The sequence below is a fragment of the Trachurus trachurus genome (assembly GCF_905171665.1).
Source record: "Trachurus trachurus genome assembly, chromosome: 17".
In the NCBI taxonomy this organism is placed as follows: Eukaryota; Metazoa; Chordata; class Actinopteri; order Carangiformes; family Carangidae; genus Trachurus; species Trachurus trachurus.
The window spans coordinates 4906507-4926960 of record NC_139900.1 but is presented as its reverse complement, the minus strand read 5'-3'; the positions used below and the strand labels follow the sequence as shown (position 1 = coordinate 4926960).

The following is a 20454-nucleotide window of genomic DNA, read 5'->3' as shown; positions in this document are numbered from 1 at the left end:
TCTCAGCGCGGGAGGCAGCGGGACAAAGTCAGTGAATCCCAGTGAGGGAGATAGAATTGATTTAATGCTTTACAGCAGCAGCAGCAGGTTTATGGCTCAGAGGTGCAGGGGACACTGTCGAGATCGGGGGTGATGGGACGCTCTTAAGAACAATTCAGAAAAAACTGTGAGTGAAGCTCAAACAAATGAATAATAAAAAAGTTTCCATCAAAGGACCTGTCTTGTGTGAATGGAGGTTGTGAAGAACTTAATTATCCAACATTTATCAGCTTGTGTCCTCTCAAAACACAGATAAAACATAAAAGAGCCAATCACATGACAGAGTTTATAAGAGTAAAAAGGTCAAACATCAGAGTTGTTTTTCTTTAACGTCTTCTCATTAAAGCAGAAGTAAGCGATCCGGTCGTTTTGGCTAATGCTGCGTTCCAGGCAGGCTTTTGAAACCGTAAATTACAGCTTCAAGTCACGACTTACGACTTTGTAGCGTTCCAGGCAACCCACTCGTGTTTTTCCGACCTGTTTTACCTGTGAAAGTCACTATAACGGCCACTCGTAACTTCTGACCCGTAAACTCGTACCAGATCGAACTGGTACCACTTCACAGGTCGGAAAAACACGAGTTACGGGTTGCCCTGAACGCACCATAACGTCTTGTCAGCAGATGGAGTTAGCAGCCCCCGCCCTCGTCATGGATCTATTGGTCCTCGTCCCTACGTCACCACATTCAGGTGCATCCCTTGGCTGCACACACAGCCCTGCATGCCGTTCTCTCTCCTCATTGGATAAAACTTGTAGGATACAAGAAAAGTTTTCTCCTCGGCTCAGAGCAGAGCAGAGTGACTGAGAGACCCGTGTTTCGGTCCAAACACTCTATGTAAGTGATTGCTGTCAGAAGATAGAACTATTTAAGACTTATATTAACACAAATATATCGCTTACTTCTGCTTTAAGTCAACACAGATATATATGTACTGTATATATGTGTCATCTGACAGGAAACACATCAACTTCCTGGTTAAATAAAAGGTAAATAAATAAATCATAAATCTTCACCTTCAACATCTTCAAGTTAAATACTGAACTCTGTTTATAACTCAGACACTTCCTACTGTCTTTATGTGGGTTATAGTTTATCATCAATAAATATGGTGGATATAGGTTTCATATGGTCATAAGACAACGTGGTGCTTTACTATCATATATATATTTTTTGCTTTTTAGTATTGATGGGTTTATTGTATTTACTATGTTTTGTATATTGTTATTATTATTTCCTATAGTTTGTGTCATAAAATAACGAACTAACCCCTAACCCACTGGACGTTTCATGTCCAACAATTTGATTTTTCTTTTACTATTTTAAATTTAAAGGTTTTTTCTTTTCTTTTTTTGGTCAAATACCTGTTTTTCCATTCAGGGAGTTTTCTTTAACATGCAAATCCATTGAAACCTGAGGCTCATTCCACCTCAGTGCTGCTGCGCCCACTCTTACAACATAACTTATATAACATATAATGTATCATATGTATATACTATTATTTACATAATGTAATATATATTTTAAAAGTATATTTTATTCTTTCTCTTTTGTTTCTATCTGTATTGTGTGTTGTATTGTTGTGCCTGCAGCTGCAACAGTCATTTCCCAGCCTGGGATCAATGAGGTTGATCTTGTCTCCATTTGCTTTCTGTTGGTACAGATACACTGCACAGTAATGACCATTCATCCAACCACACACACACACACACACACACACACGTCCTCCACTGCTGTCAGCTCCCGCAGCGTCACACGGTCACGCTGTGATTGGGGATCTGTGTTGACCATCTGTCATTTCCCCACAGAAAACACACACAAACACACACACACACACACACACACACACACACACACACACACACACACACACACACACACACACACACACTATAGGTATATTCTTCCTGATCCGTTGTGGTGGAAGTGAGAGAGGAGGATGGAGATGAGATCCAATAACTGTCAGATTCCACGCTTCAGGTGCTCTGGACTTCAATTATTCATGTTCTCACACACACACACACACACACACACACACACACACACTGGGGCCTGCGGTCACACAGGTACCTGGGCTCTGAAATGGTTTCATCGAGCAGGATTTGTGGGACACGAGGAGCCAAATGAAGGCTGGAGGGAGAAAGGGGAGCAGCAGCGGTCTAAATGGATCATTGGCCTGGTAAGTCCACATCCAATCATATTCCATGTCAACGAGGAGAACGAGGATCAACCGGTGGCGAGCAGGAGGCGGCGGGACGTTCAGGAGCTCAAGATTTGACAGGAAAAAGTCAATTACACCACAGAGACCTGAAGCGGAGAGGAAACACTTCACGGCTGATTGACAGGAAACGTGTCTGTCGTTGCTGCAGCGAAGCATCCAATTATACAACACCTCGGCTCCGCGCACATCTGCATCGGCTCTCTACTGGTTGGTTAAAATATGTATAACAAGGCCCTGGTTCAGGTCTCCACTGAACACCTCAGTGTTGATTTCTCTAAGGTGAGACGCAGTCTGTGCTGAGCCCCTGACCTTGTTGCACCTACTGGTGATTTTTGGTATTGGTCACTTCTTTAAGTTTCATTTTCCTTAAAGCAGAAGTAAGTGGTCCGGTCGTTTTCGCTAATGCTGCGTTCCAGGCAGGCTTTTGAAATCGTAAATTACAGCTTCAAGTCACAACTTACGACTTTGTAGCGTTCCAGGCAACCCACTCGTGTTTTTCCGACCTGTTTTACCGGTGAAAGTCACTATAACGGCCACTCGTAACTTCCGACCGGTGAACTCGTACCAGATCGAACTGGTACCACTTCACAGGTCGGAAAAATACGAGTTACGAGTTGCCTTGAACGCACCTTAACAGTCCTTGTCCCTACGTCACCACATTCACGGCGTTCCTTGGCTGCACACACAGCCCTGCATGCCGTTCTCTCTCCTCATTGGATAAAAACTGTAGGATACGATAAATGTTTTCTCTTCGGCTCAGAGCAGAGCAGAGTGACTGACAGACCCGTGTTTCAGTCCAAACACTCTATGTAAGTGATTGCTGTCGGAAGATATAACTATTTAAGACTTATATTAACACAAATATATCACTTACTTCTGCTTTAAGTTTCATTTTCAACTCTCCATGTGCTACAGTCAAAAGCTAGCAGCTAGCAGCTAGCAGTGTGCAGTGTGCAGAGTTTTCCTTTACGTTCAGCCTTGGAGTAGATTTGTCCGTAAGTATTGTTTGTAAAAAGTGATTCTGCACATGTTTACAGTGTCAGTATTTTATGTATCTTTATGTATTGCATGTAAGTAAATTATGTTCTGTACTGTTCAGTTTTACAGAAACCGCATCAGTAAAAAACCATACAACTCAAGACGGTTTGGCTGAGTTTTTGTACGCTATCTGCAGTGTTGGGCAGTAGCATCGTTACAAGTAGCAGTGTTAGTAACTTAACTACATTTCTCAGTAGCGTGGTCGTAGCGTCGCTGTTTTCTACATCAAATAGCTTTTCAGTAGTTAAGCTATTTTATTGATCAGTAGCGCGGTAGCGTCCACAGAAGCTACATTTCCCCAGGCATTTTGTAGACCTTAAACGCACCGCTTCCAAGTGACGTCATGTACGTATCCTCCTGCTGATGCCCATCTGCTGCAGCGGCACAGCGCAGCAGGTGACAGAGGAGGAGGAGAGAGGTGTAGCCTACTCCTCCGAGTTAAGTTCATGAATCGTAGCTGGACAACTTTAGGTTTCTAATCGAGTCCTCAGAGAACAATTAGCTACACGCTCGCACGCTTCCTCTGCAACCCAAAAATGAAGTTGCGCTCAACATCCATCACGTCAAATAGGGGGTTGAGGACACACATTCACATTAAGGTATTTTCCCGAAGCTAACACAACAATCGCCAGCTAAGCTCACAATTCAGTCAGAAAACATCAAACGTGTGTGTGTGTGTGTGTGTGTGTGTGTGTGTGTGTGTGTAGAAGGGCATTTAGGCAGGAAGAGGTAGGACAAATGACAAGAGGAGAAGCTGTTACTCAAATATTATTTTTGCAGTTTTTTTTTTAAATAGCCTAAACTATTGAAATGAACATTTTTTGCCGATCTGTTTGTCTTAAAGTTTTTTTGATCACTAGAGAGCAATGACTTGGAATGAAGTTGGTTTGATGTAGTAAAAAAAAAAAAAAAAAAAAAAAAAAAAGCTTTGATGTAGCTAAGCTACTTTTGTCATTTTGTTGTAGCGTAGCTTGCTACATTTCTCTGGTGGGTAGCTTCAGTGTAGTGAAGCTTCATTTCATGTAGAGTAACTTGTAGCTTAGCTCACTACATTTTCAAGTAGCTTGCCCAACACTGGCTATCTGTCTAGCCTTGTACAGATACGCAAGAGTGAGGACAGAATACAGTCAAACATCTGGGCCTCACCTTGGTCTTGCCCAGCTGCCAGTCTGCGCTGTCGTAGTTCTGCAGCAGCTGGATGCAGCGCCCCCTGGGCTCATCTGGCTCCAACACACCCCGCATCAACACCTTGTACCTGAGGAGGAAGGAGAAGATGAAGAAGAAGAAGGAAGTGAGGACAGATGAAGATTACAATTCGCAGGATTTGTGTCCTGGTTTATTATGGGATGGATCATGGTCGAGACAAACCTGGAGCAGAAGTCCTGGAACGGTCTCCGTACGGGGAAGCCGGTGCGTCGAATCTTCACCGTTTCCAACATGCCGGAGTATCTGAGCTGGTTCAGAACCACAGTCTGGTCGAACTGGTCAGGCATCTGGAAGCAGAGGAGGGGGGGGGGGGGTTAAGACAAAAGATCAGGCTGAAAAACATTTTCACTGGTTTTATATTGGTTTTATATTGAAGGTAGATGTTTGTATTAAAGCTCCATACAGTATAAAGGTAGATGTTTGTGTTAAAGCTCCATACAGTATAAAGGTAGATGTTTGTATTAAAGCTCCATACAGTATAAAGGTAGATGTTTGTATTAAAGCTCCATATAGTATAAAGGTAGATGTTTGTGTTAAAGCTCCATACAGTATAAAGGTAGATGTTTGTGTTAAAGCTCCATACAGTATAAAGGTAGATGTCCATGTGTAGTGTGATTATAAAGCAGCTCTAGGTTCTATATTAATACTGTGAAAGTATCAAAGCCTCAGTCCACAGAGAAATGCACACAGCCTGTATTCAGAAACTGAGCCTTAAAACCAGCCGTCAGGACTTCCTGTCACTTTGTGATGTCACAACTAAGCCCCGCCCCCTCACCACCTGGACACACCATCCAACAACTTGCATGTTTTGCTTTCTCTGAGTGTTTTATTCTGAAATCTGCTCTGTTTTTTTATTGGATCACTCAGAAAACAGTCAACCAAGCAGAAGAGACCTGTTAACTACTGCAAGGTAAATATCTGCTGCCAATAAAACATATTGATCTGGTTTCACCTTAAATAAATAAAAAATCATCACGTTTACATTTGTTTCTGAAACATCCTCAGTCTGCATCGACAGGATGTTTCAGCTCCACAGGACATTTCTATCAGTGTTCCCGTGCAGTCGGCTGCTCTCACAACACTATTACAACAGTATTGACAATCTAACACGCCAGCGCACAATGAAATCCCATCATCACCATCATCATCTGATGTAGGTGTAATTTCCTTCACAGCTGTGGTGATTGATTCTGGACTCTGCTTGATTGCTGTTTGATAGAAGGTTCACAGCTCAGAGCGTCATGTGTTTGCATTCATAGCAGCAGCAGGTTTCTGTGGTGGTGGTGTGATCGTGGTCATTGTGGATGAGTGTGTTGGTGAACAGTTTAAACCGATATTCACTTCTCATCCAGGATTGGGTTTCGGATTAGATCATATTTTGGGCTTTTCAATGGGGTTTGGTTTCTACCATAGAGCATCAACTTTCAAAGCAGTCCCACACTGCATTTATAATATGTTTATTGTATAGGCCAAAGATGGGACAAGGATTCGGCCAAAGCTTTAAAGGGATAGTTCAACATTTTGGCAAATTGGCCCATTGCCATAATCCCTACAGTCATAGCAGTAGGTTTGTTACCTTTATTTGTCGGTGCAAGCTATTTTTAGATCGGCGGAGCAGAGCGGCGAGCTGCTCAGAGCTACGCTACGGAGTCTAATGGGATTTCTTGGTTTCCCTCATCAAACTCATCAAATACACAATCCAACAACTCCAAAACGCTCTGGTGGACAAGTTGTGACCTGCACATTCACCACGCTATGAGATAATAACACAACGTTACCAGACAGAGTTGTTGTAGAGGGAAATGCAGAGACTGTTGATGAAAAACTGTCCCTGAAGGCAACGTGCATCAGTGGTTTTGCATGAATTTCCCTCTAAAACAACTCTGTGTGGTAACGTTCTGTTATTATCTCATAGCGTGGTGAATGTGCAGGTCACAACTTGTCCACCAGAGCGTTTTGGAGTTGTTGGGTTGTGTATTTGATGAGTTTGATGAGGGAAACCAAGAAATCCCATGAGCCTCCGTAGCGTAGCTCTGAGCAGCTCACGGCTCTGCTCCGCCGTTCTAAAAACAGCTTGCACCGACAATTAAAGGTAACGAACCTACTGCTATGACTATAGGGGTTATGGCAATGGGCCAATCTGCCAAAATGTTGAACTATCCCTTTAAACAGGGGATTTGGTATTCAGTAGAACCCCCAAAATCTGGATTCGGTACTTTCTTTTAAAACTTGTTTAGGTCTCAACCATCTTGATTATCAGTCTCTTCTACTACCACATGTATCTGGTGCTTCTACTTGTCTCTCGTCCTCACATCACCAGAACTCTGAAACAAAAGATGTGAAATATGTGTGTAAAAAAATTCCTCGGATGACGTCCGTCACTTCACGTCAAACTGCATACCACTCATTCAGGAGATGCGCTGCACGACAGCAACAAATCAAACCCCGCCGAAAAACACACTTGGCATTGAGATACCATTATTACTGACAGAAGAGCCCTCTCACCCTGTAACCTCAGTGGGCGTCGGGGGTGGGGGGGGGGCAGGGAATAAGAGGGCGCTTTCATACCCCGCTGTAATGCCCCCTTTATTCTGCCCCGTCTGCCCCGATGGCCCGTTGATGGCCCGTTGGAGCTGCTGAGATGAACGGAGCCCAGTTCAACCACCAGATCGTTTGAATGGCCCCTTTAACAGCCACCGGCCGCGGAGCAGCGCTCATTAGCATAACGCTCATTTGCATACGGACGGAGCTGCAGCGCCACAAAGCCGAGTGGTGTCAGGAAGCTGCCCTTTGCCCACCCCTGTTTTCTATCTCCATCATTTCCTCTTTTTTTTTCTTTCTCTCTCTTCTGGGACGTCATGCAACCTCCGCTCCTTTTGGACGATTTCTCTCTCTTTTGATTTTGTCTGGAAACCTCACACAGTTGACTCACTCAACTTATTGAATCAAAATTCTCCTTTTCTACATTTTGTTTCCCACCAGGAGAAGTTTCACGCTGTGGCATTTTGTTTCTCCTGTTGATGTGACGGACAAAAAAAAGACAAACTTCTTTCACAGCGTTTTTTTTCTGTCTTTGAAAAGGTTCATTCTGACTCTTCCGTTCTGCATTTTAACTGTGAATTAATCTAAACTGCAAAAAAAAAAGTGAATGAAAAACTCAAACCGACCAAACTATAGAATCAAAACAAACAATAAGACACATAAGAACTTTTTGTCACTTTTTTGCACACTGCAAAAACTCAAAATCTTTCCAAGAATATTTGTCGTATTTCTTGTCAAAATGTCTCATTTCTAGTCAAAACTAATCTCTTTTCACTTAAACTAAGACTAATAAGCTAAAAATTATCTTGTTTTGAGATCATTTTCACTTGTTTCAAACAAATTTTCACTTGAAATAAGTAGAAAAATCTGCCAGTGAAAGCAGGTTTTTTTGTGCTTGTAATAAGGAAGAAAAACTTGCTCCACTATCAGATTTTTCTACTTATTTCAAGTGAAAATCTGCTTGAAAGAAGTAAAAAGTGTCTAAAAACAAGCTACTTTTTATGTGATGAGTCTTATTTTAAGTAGAATGAGATTTGTTTTGACTAGAAATGACATTTTTGACTTGAAATGAGACAAATATTCTTGGTAAGATTTTGAGTTTTTGCAGTGCAGTCAATAGCTCATTGTATCAGTTGTTCTACTTGGAGGATCCATAAGATCCATGGTGATGTGCATGAAACCATTACGTTCATGAATAAACTGCTCTCTGGGAGTTTGTGTCTTTGAGTCCAACAGCTCAGGGATGTAAATCAGCATCCAGGGGCAGAGGAGTCGGCCTCAGGCCTCTGCAACAAAGACCTGAGGGGCAAAACTCAAAACTCAGCCTCAACCTCCGTGTTAAAAGCCTCAGCTCTCTGGAGGGCATTCAGCAGGACAAAAGGGGGCGTGTTACGTAGCTCCGCGGGGGGGTTGGGAACCGACGGGGGTTTGAAAAAGACAAACAGGGAAAGATGAACAAACTCAGGATGAGCTGCTTCAAGATGCTCCACTCATGTCTTCTTCTATATCTCAATAAGCTGCAACTAAATCATCATTTCAAGAGGAACTCTGCAGGATTTTCACCTTTCACCTGAACTATTCTACATTACATTTCTACTCCAGAGTCCTAGTGCTGGTTAAAGCAATGACTTGTGGTGGTAATGCTGGTTAAAGGGATAGTTCAACATTTTGGCAAATTGGCTCATTACCATAATCCCTATAGTCATAGCAGTAGGTTTGTTACCTGTAATTGTCGGTGCAAGCTATTTTTAGAACGGCGGAGCAGAGCCGTGAGCTGCTCAGAGCTACACTACGGAGGCTCATGGGATTTCTTGGTTTCCCTCATCAAACTCATCAAATACACAATCCAACAACTCCACAACGCTCTGGTGGACAAGTTGTGACCTGCACATTCACCACGCTATGAGATAATAACACAACGTTACCAGACGGAGTTGTTTTAGAGGGAAATACAGAGACTGCTTGATGAAAAACTGTCCCTGAAGGCAACGCACATCAGTGGTTTTGCATGAATTTACCTCTAAAACAACTCTGTCTGGTAACGTTGTGTTATTATCTCATAGCGTGGTGAATGTGCAGGTCACAACTTGTCCACCAGAGCGTTGTGGAGTTGTTGGATTGTGTATTTGATGAGTTTGATGAGGGAAACCAAGAAATCCTACGAGCCTCCGTAGCGTAGCTCTGAGCGGCTCACGGTTCTGCTCCACCGTTCTAAAAACAGCTTGCACCGACAATTAAAGGTAACGAACCTACTGCTATGACTATAGGGATTATGGCAATGGGCCAATTTGCCAAAATGTTGAACTATCCCTTTAAATCTATGACTAGTAACCAACCATGTCTTTACAGTTTCATAGAGTCAATAGACTTCAGCAGGTCTGAGCAGCAGCAGCAGGAGAGAAACTGGACTTCAATACCCAGAAAATACTAAATGAGATTTTGTTCAGCAGAAAGAAAAAAAAAACAAAAGAGAAAAACTCCTGGGGCAACATTTAGAGAGTCCAGATTTCTCTGGAAGAAGAGCTTGTCCTTTCTTTTCTCCTGTGACTGTGCAAACAGTGCAGGACTGTGTTTATGATGGGATATATCTGAACATCCTGAAGTGTCACAACTCTTTGATCATCTAAATGTTTTGCAGTTAACATTCACTGACTTTCTCACCTTGTATCAGCCTGAACCAACAGTCCAAAACGTGTCTAGTATCATGTCTTTACATCTAGTATCACTGTCTTACATAACTTGTTGTATGTCACTGTACGTCAGATTAACTGTCACTTTGTGGTATGTCATTGCTATATGTTAGGCCTACTGTCTCTATTCTTCTTTTCTCTTGTGTCACTTTTGTCATATGTGCTTTTATTGTCTATATTTTAATGTTATACTCCCCCTCTCCCTTGCCCCTTAGGAGGTATTTCACCTACCTACCAGGTCATTGCCCTAATAAGAATGTATTCTTAGCAATTCTTGCCTGGTTAAATAAAGGTTTACTCCTACTCCTATAGATCCTCAGTTTACCATCGTATTAATGGAGAAAATGTTAAACCCAGAGAAGCTGGACACAGGAAACATTTGATCTTTTCTCCTGTTAGATGTTCCTTCAAAGTCCGAGACCAGATCAACATTCCTGCTCTGACGGTCGGAGATCGTCTCAAAGACCTGTGAAGCATCCAGGTCTGAATGTGAGGGGATTATCACTCTCTGCTCAGTGGGGGGGGGGGGGGTGGTAGAGGGCGGGGGGGTTGTAGTTACACTGTTCCTGCTCATAGATGGACACAAATCCAGTTTAAATCCTCCCGACCTGCTGGACCTGAGGCCGACCCGGGTCTGTGGAGGATTCCTGTGGGTTTAAACCCCAGGGACACGCTGCCGAGGTGAAACCAGTCAACACATGCAGATCGATAATGAAAGATACCACAGACAATCAATGTGTATTATGTGTAGAAGGTTAGTCTTAATGTTTATTCTAAACAACACGATGTCACAACTTCAGTCTCCAGCAGTTTGTCTCTGAGACACAACAAACCCTGATATTCTGATTGATTTGTCCAATATTCTTCCAAAGAACTGATCAATATCGACACCTTCAGATCATTCATATGTTTGACCAACATCTCAAAAACTCAAAGTTTTATACAAGATGTGATTGAAATCAAAGACATTTGAGCAGCTGGAGGTTTAATTAAATCTCATTTCTGCTCAACAAACGAATCGATCGAGGTTTGAGACGTAACCAGTGTGACAACACGTCCAATTAAAGATCCATTTCAGCAACATAAATAACTCATAACTAATCACTATATTAAACATAATAAGAGCTGATAGATCCGTCTCATTAGACCGAGGACAACCAAGTGTCTATTGTTTGTCTAGAAGGTTGGTTTTAAGGAACCTGTGGAAGAACCAGAAGATCTGATCAATATCGACACCTTCAGATCATTCATATGTTTGACCAACATCTCAAAAACTCAAAGTTTATACAAGATATGATGAAGACATCTTAGCAGCTGGAGGTTTAATTAACTCTCATTTCTGCTCAACAAACAACTTTTATAACGAATCGACCGAGGTTTTATAACGACCGAGGTTTGAGACGTAACAAGTGTGACGATCTCACGTCCAATAAGAGCTGATAGATCCATCTCATTAGACCGAGGACAACCAAGTGTCTATTGTCTGTGTAGAAGGTTGGTTTTAATGTGAAAGTTCTCTAAACGAAGAGGAATAAAATAGAATAGAAAGACTTTATCTTCCACCGTAGTGGAAATCTGTCTTCGGCCTCTCCAAGACAACAAAGCATAAGACGGATCAAAGCTCCACAGCAAACACATGAAAAACATAGAGACAAGAAAACAAGAGGAACTCTGGAGGAACCTGAGGCAGAACCTCAGGTTCCTCACTACGATGTCACAACAACCTGATATTCTTCCAATGAACTGATCAATATCGACACCTTCAGATCAATTATATGTTTGACCAACAGCTCAAAAACTCTTGAGTTTACATAAAGACACAAAACAAATGGAAGACATTAGCAACATTAATAACTCCTAACTGACCAGTACGTTGGAGCTGATGGATCCGTCTCATTAGATCAGTCGTCAGTCAAACAACTTTCTCCTCATTATCATCATGTCATTAACTCATCTCTCTGCTCATTATGTCGTCTGAGCTCCGTCATTATCATCATCATCATCATCATCATCAAACATTTACAAACCCTCTGTCTCTCTCTCTCCATCTCTCTCTCCATCGCTCCACCACTGAAACCTTCCAGTCCAATTAACCAGACGACCAACAGGAGCCGTCGGACCGGTGCATTATGGGATTATTACCCTGCGATAAAAGACACTGACGGGTCCAGTTCTGCAAAACGTGACCGTGCATCTCCAAGAACAACAAGGAGTTCTCACAGAGCAGCTCCATCGGCTTCAAATCAGTCAATATATTGATGCTAATCGATCAGTTCTAGTCTCTCTCCCATCACACCGCTGCATCTCTCCTCATTCCACAGCACTCACAACGCTCCTCCGTCCGGACACTTGACCCCCCTAAACCCCCCCTCCATCCCCCTCCGCTGTGCAACAACTGGTGCACTTGAACGCACCACGTCCCAGAGTAAAGGTGCAGCCGGTCTCACCGTGCATGGCAGCTCCGAGCAGCTCCGAGTCCTGCAGGATTCCTCCGAGCGACGGGAGAACGACACTAAACTTCCCAAAGCTGCTGCCTCTCTCTCTCTCTCTCTCTCTGTGTGTGTCTGTGTGTGTGTGTGAGCGCCTCAGTCACACACACACACACATTGAGTCAAACAAAGGCTTTCAAACCACCAAACTCCACTCCCCTTTCTGTGTGTGGAGAGACTAGAGAGAGAGAGAGACAGAGAGGGAGAGGGAGGGCTAGCTGTTGCCATGACGATGCGTCTCCTGCTGAGGCTAATTTGTGCAGGCCACTTGTAGGGTCTCTATGTGTGTGTGTGTGTGTGTGTGTGTGTGTGTGTGTGTGAGGTGGAGAGAGGCAGAGCGACCAGGCTGTTTACATTCAAACTCAGACTGCATGGAACGAGCACTCACACACACACACACACACATTTCACTATGATGGGATGCAAATGAAGATCTGAAATGACTTTTTTTTTTTGTCAGGATCTTTTTTTTTTTTCAAGTTGAAGTTTGAGTTTTTTTCCTCTGTGAAAAAATAAAATAACCTTCCTCTTGTAGATTTATAAGGTCGGTTCTGACCCGAGTCTTAAAACAATTATTCATCATCCCATTAGTTTCTCATCTCTTGGTCACGTTGTTCGGCTTCATTATCCATGAAAAGGTTGGTTTAGCACTCTAATTATTGTTCTTATCGTTATAACAAGACAAATGTCATAATTTTAAAGGGACAATGAGGAGTTTTGGAAAGCAAAGTGTTTTCACTACATTTCCCATGAGCCTCAGCGCGCACCGTAAAATTTTTGGACCGACGCAAGACGAACGAAAGTGAAAGCATTTGCCAAGAATGTTTTTATTCATCAAGAATGAAAGTCGGAGGTTTGAAGACGATCAGATACCGTCGTAGCTCTGACCATAAACGATGTCAAATAGCGATCCGGCGGCGAAATACTGGGCGAGTCGACCACTAAATAATAATATCAAAATAACGATAAAGACAAAACGATATATTTATCGAAAATGGACCCATTAAAGCAGAAGTGAGTGATCCGGTCGTTTTCGCTAATGCTGCGTTCCAGGTAGGCTTTTGAAATCGTAAATTACAGCTTCAAGTCACAACTTACGACTTTGTAGCGTTTCAGGCAACCCACTCGTGTTTTTCCGACCTGTTTTACCTGTGAAAGTCACTATAACGGCCACTCGTAACTTCTGACCCGTGAACTCGTACCAGATCGAACTGGTACCACTTCACGGTCGGAAAAATACGAGTTTCCTTGAACGCACCATAACAGTCCTTGTCGCTACGTCACCACATTCACGGCGTTCCTTGGCTGCACACACAGCCCTGCATGCCGTTCTCTCTCCTCATTGGATAAAAACTGTAGGATACGATAAATGTTTTCTCTTCGGCTCAGAGCAGAGCAGAGGGACTGAGAGACCCGTGTTTCAGTCCAAACACTCTAAGTGATTGCTGTCGGAAGATATAACTATTTAAGACTTATATTAACACAAATATATCACTCACTTCTGCTTTAACAAGTTGTAACGTAGATTCATCCACATTAATAATTGATTTTTTTATAAACAAAAAAAAAACTCCTCATTGTCCCTTTAAACAGAGCATTTTAGAATTTTGTGAAAAAATGTTTTTGTTTTATTCTGTTTAAATAAAGGTTCCTGACAAAGTCAAAAAGGCTTGATGCTATAAACTACAGTCATTTATGTCGTACTCTAATGCATTTAAAACCTAAAAATGGGTCGGTGACTCTGTAACACAAGAGGAAGGACAAAGTAAAATATCTTAAATCTCATTTGCTTCTCTGGAGTTTGAAGATGGAGAATAATGGGCATTTATTTTTGGTATAAAGAGCATCTTGGTCATCTTCAAGCATCTTCAAAGGGAAATGAATGTTGTAAACAGAGGCTGTTACAGCAGCAGACAGTGATTGATCTGAACATGTCACTGATGATAGTTCACACTGAGAACTGACAGTTAATCACACACACACACACACAAACAGATTCAGTTTGCCACACAAAAGAAAAAGCCAACGTGATGCAGAGCAGCTTCAGACCTGAAGACAACAACAACACAAATCAATAGAGGCGCTATAATCTGTTATTACTGTCTGTCAGACACACACACACACACAGTTTCCTGAGGCATGGGGTTGCCGTGGTGATGGGCGACTGCATTTGATGAGCGTAGATGATGAGGATGACAGCTTTGTGTTACCATGTGTGTTAAATCTGAACTCTCCAGGTCTGTAGTCTCCTCCTCTGTGTCTCTAACCCTCCTCTCCTCCATGTGCAACAACGAAGCCGGTGAGAAATCAATCCATGGAGCGGTGGATAAGGTTATTTATCATCTACCATGTTACCATGGTGATATCTGTGTAGTCTTATTTATCAGAGAGCCTCTATTCTCCCTGGAACTAGTTACTAGTCATTGGTTTAAGCAGCACTAGGTCTCTGGAGCTGGAGACAAGGGACACATGGAGCTGAGTTCCTCTTTAACCTGCACCTTCAGTGATCAGTTCACACCTGATTTAAAATGTTTCTCCTCGATGGGACACAGTGGGGAATACTTGAAATGTGTCTTATTCATATTCTTTTCTCTGGGATCTGTAATTCAGTAATCGGCACATGTAGCCACGGCTGTTGTACTTTCTTTTCTTTTTGTTGCTCTCTTTCAGTTTTATCTGATTTTTTCAGCCGCTCCACACGTGGAATGTGATTCATAGATCTACTATAGTATATGTATACCTTGTTGTTTACATGTGGAGATGGAAAATTTCAATACAAATTTAAGTTAAAAAAAAATAAAATAAAAAATGTTTCTCCTCCATTTGACCTCCTTGTTGTTTTTTAGCCAATCAGACGAGTCGGGAGTCGGTTATCAATGAGTTTTTGTGTGGAGCCAACAGTCTGTCCACACTATTAGACATTCTGTCAATATATTGATATTTGCCCTCAATGCTGATATTTGCCCCTTGATCACTGATCCCAGAGCAGCTGCTAGTGACTCTGAGGAGTTTTGATCATCCTCATCTTCATCATCATCATCTTCATCCTCCTCCTCCTCCAGCTGCTCAGCACCAAGCAGCCAGATGACAGGGACACGAAGCCTCTCGGGGGTTTTTAAAAGGCCACGTGCTGAAGTCTTCCTGACCCCTGTTTTCCCCTGGGGAGGGGGGGGGGCAACAATAACAGCCCTAATACCCCCCTCACCCCCCATCCACCTCCCCTCCACCTCCCTCCCTCACTACATTAATAAGCTCCATTCAAAACTCATCACTGGGCCTTGTTTAACACAGAGGAGGAGGAGGAGGAGGAGGAGGAGGAGGAGGAGGAGGAGGAGGAGGAGGAGGAGGAGGAGGAGGAGGCGCTCCATCTGGAGACACAGTGTGTGTTTACTTTACTTTATTTATTTAATTCCTCGAAAAAACTTAAAAATAAATCAAATAAATAATAATAATGCAACTCCTAACTCCTAACCCTGAATGAAACGGGGCAGAAAGAAGAGAACTAATGTTGTCTAACCCTTTTTTCAAGAAATCCTTTCACAAATTAGATAATAGTATAGTAATATAGTAGTAATATGATGGAGGAATATGATGAATAACAACTGATGCTCTGACTGATCTGATGGTCACACACACACACACACACACACACAGAGGAAACCTCTGTGCTCTGAGCTGCTTCATCTGCGTCACAAACCTCCCAGTCACGTCACAGCTGCATGAATGACTGATGTTACACAACACAACAGCAGCACTAAACAAATCTCCAGATGTTTCACTACATCTGGACTGAGTCACTGTCCAGCTGCTTCCACTTCTCCACACTGAAGAGTTTAGAGTCAAATCAGACAGAAAAAAACACAACACAAATGAACAAACAAACCTATCAATAGTCTCAGAGTCTCATCCCAGCGCTGCCTGTGATTAAAGGAAAAACCTCCACAGATCGATCATCAACACGTCAGACAGATCATTAATGAGCCTCTGATCACAAACATCCCTGATGACCCAGTGTATCAATAATCACCGACCTCAGCGATCAATACCACCGACTTCCTGTGACCGCGTTTCCATCCTCTAAATAAAGTTTGGTTTCAACCTCCCACACTCAGACACGTTGGACACAGTCACAGGGTTAATATAGGTCACTAAAACTAAAACTAAAACCAGCAGTGAAATATAATAATAATAATTTAGTAAACTGAAAAAAAAGATAAAAATGAACTAAATCAAAACTCCAAAGAACAAAGTGAAACTAACTGAAACTAAAGTGTAGTCAGATAACAGCAGCTTAGTTGTAGTTTTCTTGTCGATGTCTAAAGCTGCAGGAAGAAAAGGCCACAGCTCAATATGGGACGACTTGGATGAGGACTGATGGGAACATTATGGGATGGATGCAACTAAAAGGGAAAAGGTTCATCTCCAGAGGTCTGACAGAGGCGTTCTCCTAAAACCTGGAAAACTACAACTATCAAGTCAATTCCTCAAAAATAAAAACTAAACTAAAATGTCTTCATCACTTGTTGAACTCACTGAAACTAAAAAAGCAAAGTGAAAAACTAAATATAAATAAAAAACCAATGAAAATGTTAAAACTTAAAACTATAATAACTTTGGTTGGATGGAGAATCACAAAGTGGGCGGAGCCTCGGCCCAGTTTAATGTCAGAGGTGTTTTATTTCTATAAAGTCGTGACACTTCATCCAACGTGTGTTTACATGATCCCCACATTCCCCACTACTCCAGCCTGTTGCTAGGCAACCTGGGGTCAAAGGGCAGCAAACAGGAGGGGAGGGGCCGGGAGGGGGGGGCAGACACTTGTCATTCCTGTCTGCAGCCGGTTGGTTGGTTGGTAGGGAGTGTGTGTGTGTGTGTGTGTGTGTGTGTGTGTGTGTGTGCGCTCACTCACCTTGCGTGTGTTTGGTTTGATGCAGCGGATGAAGTACGGGTTGGAGGTGCTCAGCGTGGCCATCAGCGAGTGCAAGGAATTCTGGGAGAAAAAAACAAACACCTTTAGTAGTCCTACAGAAGACTCTTATAATAAATTAAATACTGTTCATTTTTGTGTTACCCTCCTTCTTTCTGCTCTAAATGAATCAACTCTATGACCCTGGATATTAAAAATAAAACTACTAATGTGTCCAAACATCTGCTGCTTCTATTATTTATAAAGTTTTTTCTTCTGCATCCTTCATCCTTGTGTATTTTATCTTGCTCAGTACATTTACATGTATTCATGCCCATCCACACTGTGTAATATCTACAGTCAACAACATGAATAAAGATAGATAAATAAAGATAAATAAAGTAATCTCAACTCAACTCAACATTTATATATAGTTTTTTTTTTCTCCATATAAATAAGTTTTGTACACAACAGTACATATTTTAGTTTTATATATATTTGTACATAGTAGGGGTGTCACAATTTCGATTTTTTATCAAAATCGATCGAAATAACGTCACGATCTCGAGCATCGAAGTCAAAGAGAGGATCGACGACCTGATCAGTCCATGGCAGCACAGCAGCTGCAGCTCTGCCCCGCTGTCTGTCACATGACTCTCCGTATCAGCACAATCTCGTTTCCATTACATTAAGCCGACATCAGGAGAATAATGAGACACGACGGTAAATTAATGAAAATAAAATTATGATAATGTACAGATATAAATATATTTGTTTCAAAACCTTGGGGGCAATTTTGGCCCCAGGATCATGATTTTTGGGGGCATGTTACCTTTATATTGTAATTAAATTATTTAAATGTGACCATAGTGCCTAATGTGATACATTATGGAAATTGCATCACTTATATCTTTTGAAATAAGATTTACTGTACAAAATTTGATGAATAAAACCAATGATCGTAGACTAGACTAGTCTGAAAATAGCATAGGCGTCTGTGCTGTAAGAAAAAGAAAAAAAATCGAGAATCGAATCGAACCGTGACCCTAAAATCGAAAATCAAATCGAATCGAGGATTTGGAGAATTGTGACACCCCTAATACATAGTGGAGTCTTTATATATTTTTATTCCTTCCTCCTTTATGTGCTCTTATGTTCTTCTCTGCGACTGCTGCAAGTGAATTTCCTACACGTGTCTTCACTACAAATACTAGGATTACTACGACTTACACAGCAGTTACTGCAAGTTTTACTACAGCTGCCACTCGTACCAGTAAGTACCCCTGTTAGTACAAGTAATTTATTGCTACGGCGACAACAACAGCTGTTATTACTGATGCTCCTGTTAGCAGTAGAAATACCAGTACTGAGCTGTACCCAGGTCAGCTGTCCTGTCCCTGTTGTGAGTTGTGTGTCTGTCCCTGTGTGTTGTGTGTCTGTGTGTGTGTTGTGGTCTCTCACCTTAAACTGGGAGCTGACCGTGGGCCGGCGGTGCTTGGTGCTCTTCAGCGTGTCCTGCTTGTTTCGGCTCAACACGTGTTCAAACAGGTCGTAGACAAAGTCCAACCTGAAGAACCGAAGGAAACAAACACATTTCTTATTCATATATCTTATGTCATATATCAGTCCATTTCAATGTATTTTAAAGAGTTGGATTTAGACTCTCACTATATTATCTTAGGATAAAACAAACACTGATGCTTTTCCACAAAAGAAAATCAACATAATAATAATAATTATCAGCACATTACCCAAGAGCCGTTGCTGCCCTTAATCCCTAAGTAAATGTGCAATATGTATGGTGTGTGTATGTGTGTGGGATAATTTTTTTTAGAGTTTTTAATTTATTGTTTTTAATTTATTGTCTATTGCTTCTGTATTTATACTTTTGCACCTGGGATTGCGACCAATTTAACAATAAAGTCTATCTATCTCTTTAACATCTGACATAGAAAACAAACCTTTAGATTTTATATTTTTATAATAAATTATTGACAAAAACATGTTGAGAAGAGCTGTGCACACACAAAGATAATGAATTAATAAAAGACAATTAACTTCCCCTTTTCTCCTGTTTAATCACTACGTCGCCTAGCAACACAACCTAACTAAAAGGTCAAAAAGCTGCTGCACAGGCGACAGGAGGAAAGTCTTATGTATATGTAAATACATTTATATTAAAAATGACTCCAGGGGGAAGTCTTTTTGAAAAGACACGGTAAGAAATAGTGAAAAGAGACGCTGGCTTTTCAAAATTCTAATTTCAGCTGCGCAGGGTCCAGTCGAGGTGCAGAAAGACGATGGAGAGGAAAAGGAGGAAACCTGAGCTGGAAACGAAGTTGTGTCGTTTCCTAAAAAAATCATTTTTAATGCTCTTGACTTGAGTCTAAATCCGAAGCGTACATGAATCTATACACAGAGGTTGATGAGTCTACCTGCTCTCCCTCAGCAGGTTGAGGATGTCGTCTCTGAAAGTGTCTCTGTTCTTCTCCAACATCCCCCTCACGTCGTACACCACCTGCAACCGGCCACAAGGGGGCGTCACATGCCAACAAACACAGGAGCAGCAGCATCTGGACCTTTATACACATTTTTATATACACACACACACACACACACACACACATATATATATATAGTAGGATATAGACGTAGAGACAGGGCAGGACTCACCTCTCCTGCATAGTGCTTGACTCCAAAGCAGTGCACAGCAACACGTGGTTTCACATAGAATGAGTTTTTCTGCAGAGAGACAAATGGTTTCACTCGTTATGACGTTATTGTTATTTTCTCCACATGTTGTTGACAGAAAATAAAAACACTAACATGGTTCTTTATGAGTAAAGAGCTGAGGCTTTTAACCGTCTCCACGTTGTCTCTAGTTTGTTGTAATCAGTAACAGTGATTTATTTGATCGTAATCCTCCTTTAACGAGGCTGTAAAGCTTCGTTAAAGTGCTACAGAGAAATATTTATTAGAATATTTACAAGTGCCCATATTTATTCACATTATTAAACTTTTCTACTTCCAGTGACGTCAGCGTTTAAACCAAGTCAGGCTGTTAGCGGAAGACGCTAAAACAACTGCAAAATACAAACTATGTTATTCAAGTGGTGATGGTTAATATAATAAAGGTAGATGTTTGTATTAAAGCTCCTTCAGAATAAAAGTAGATGTTTGTATTAAAGCTCCTTCAGAATAAAAGTAGATGTTTGTGTTAAAGCTCCTTCAAAATAAAGGTAGATGTTTGTGTTAAAGCTCCATACAGTATAAAGGTAGATGTTTGTATCAAAGCTCCATACAGTATAAAGGTAGATGTTTGTATC

The 20454-nt window shown here is 41.6% G+C and overlaps 1 protein-coding gene across 2 annotated transcripts in view; it reads right to left on the bottom strand.

Annotated features, from left to right (window-relative positions):
* myo10 (myosin X) overlaps positions 1 to 20454 on the bottom strand; it is a 142814-nt gene that overhangs the window by 25206 nt on the left and 97154 nt on the right. For both annotated transcript variants that reach the window (XR_014596125.1, XM_083991977.1), the window contains exons 16-21: positions 19802 to 19870; positions 19564 to 19646; positions 18590 to 18695; positions 17132 to 17212; positions 4665 to 4789; positions 4443 to 4551 (exon numbers count right to left, since the gene is read on the bottom strand). Coding sequence is in view for 1 of the 2 variants with exons in the window: in XM_083991977.1 (XP_083848103.1) it covers positions 4443 to 4551; positions 4665 to 4789; positions 17132 to 17212; positions 18590 to 18695; positions 19564 to 19646; positions 19802 to 19870 (573 nt within the window). In the remaining variant the exon portion in view is untranslated. The remainder of the gene's footprint in view (positions 1 to 4442; positions 4552 to 4664; positions 4790 to 17131; positions 17213 to 18589; positions 18696 to 19563; positions 19647 to 19801; positions 19871 to 20454) is intronic.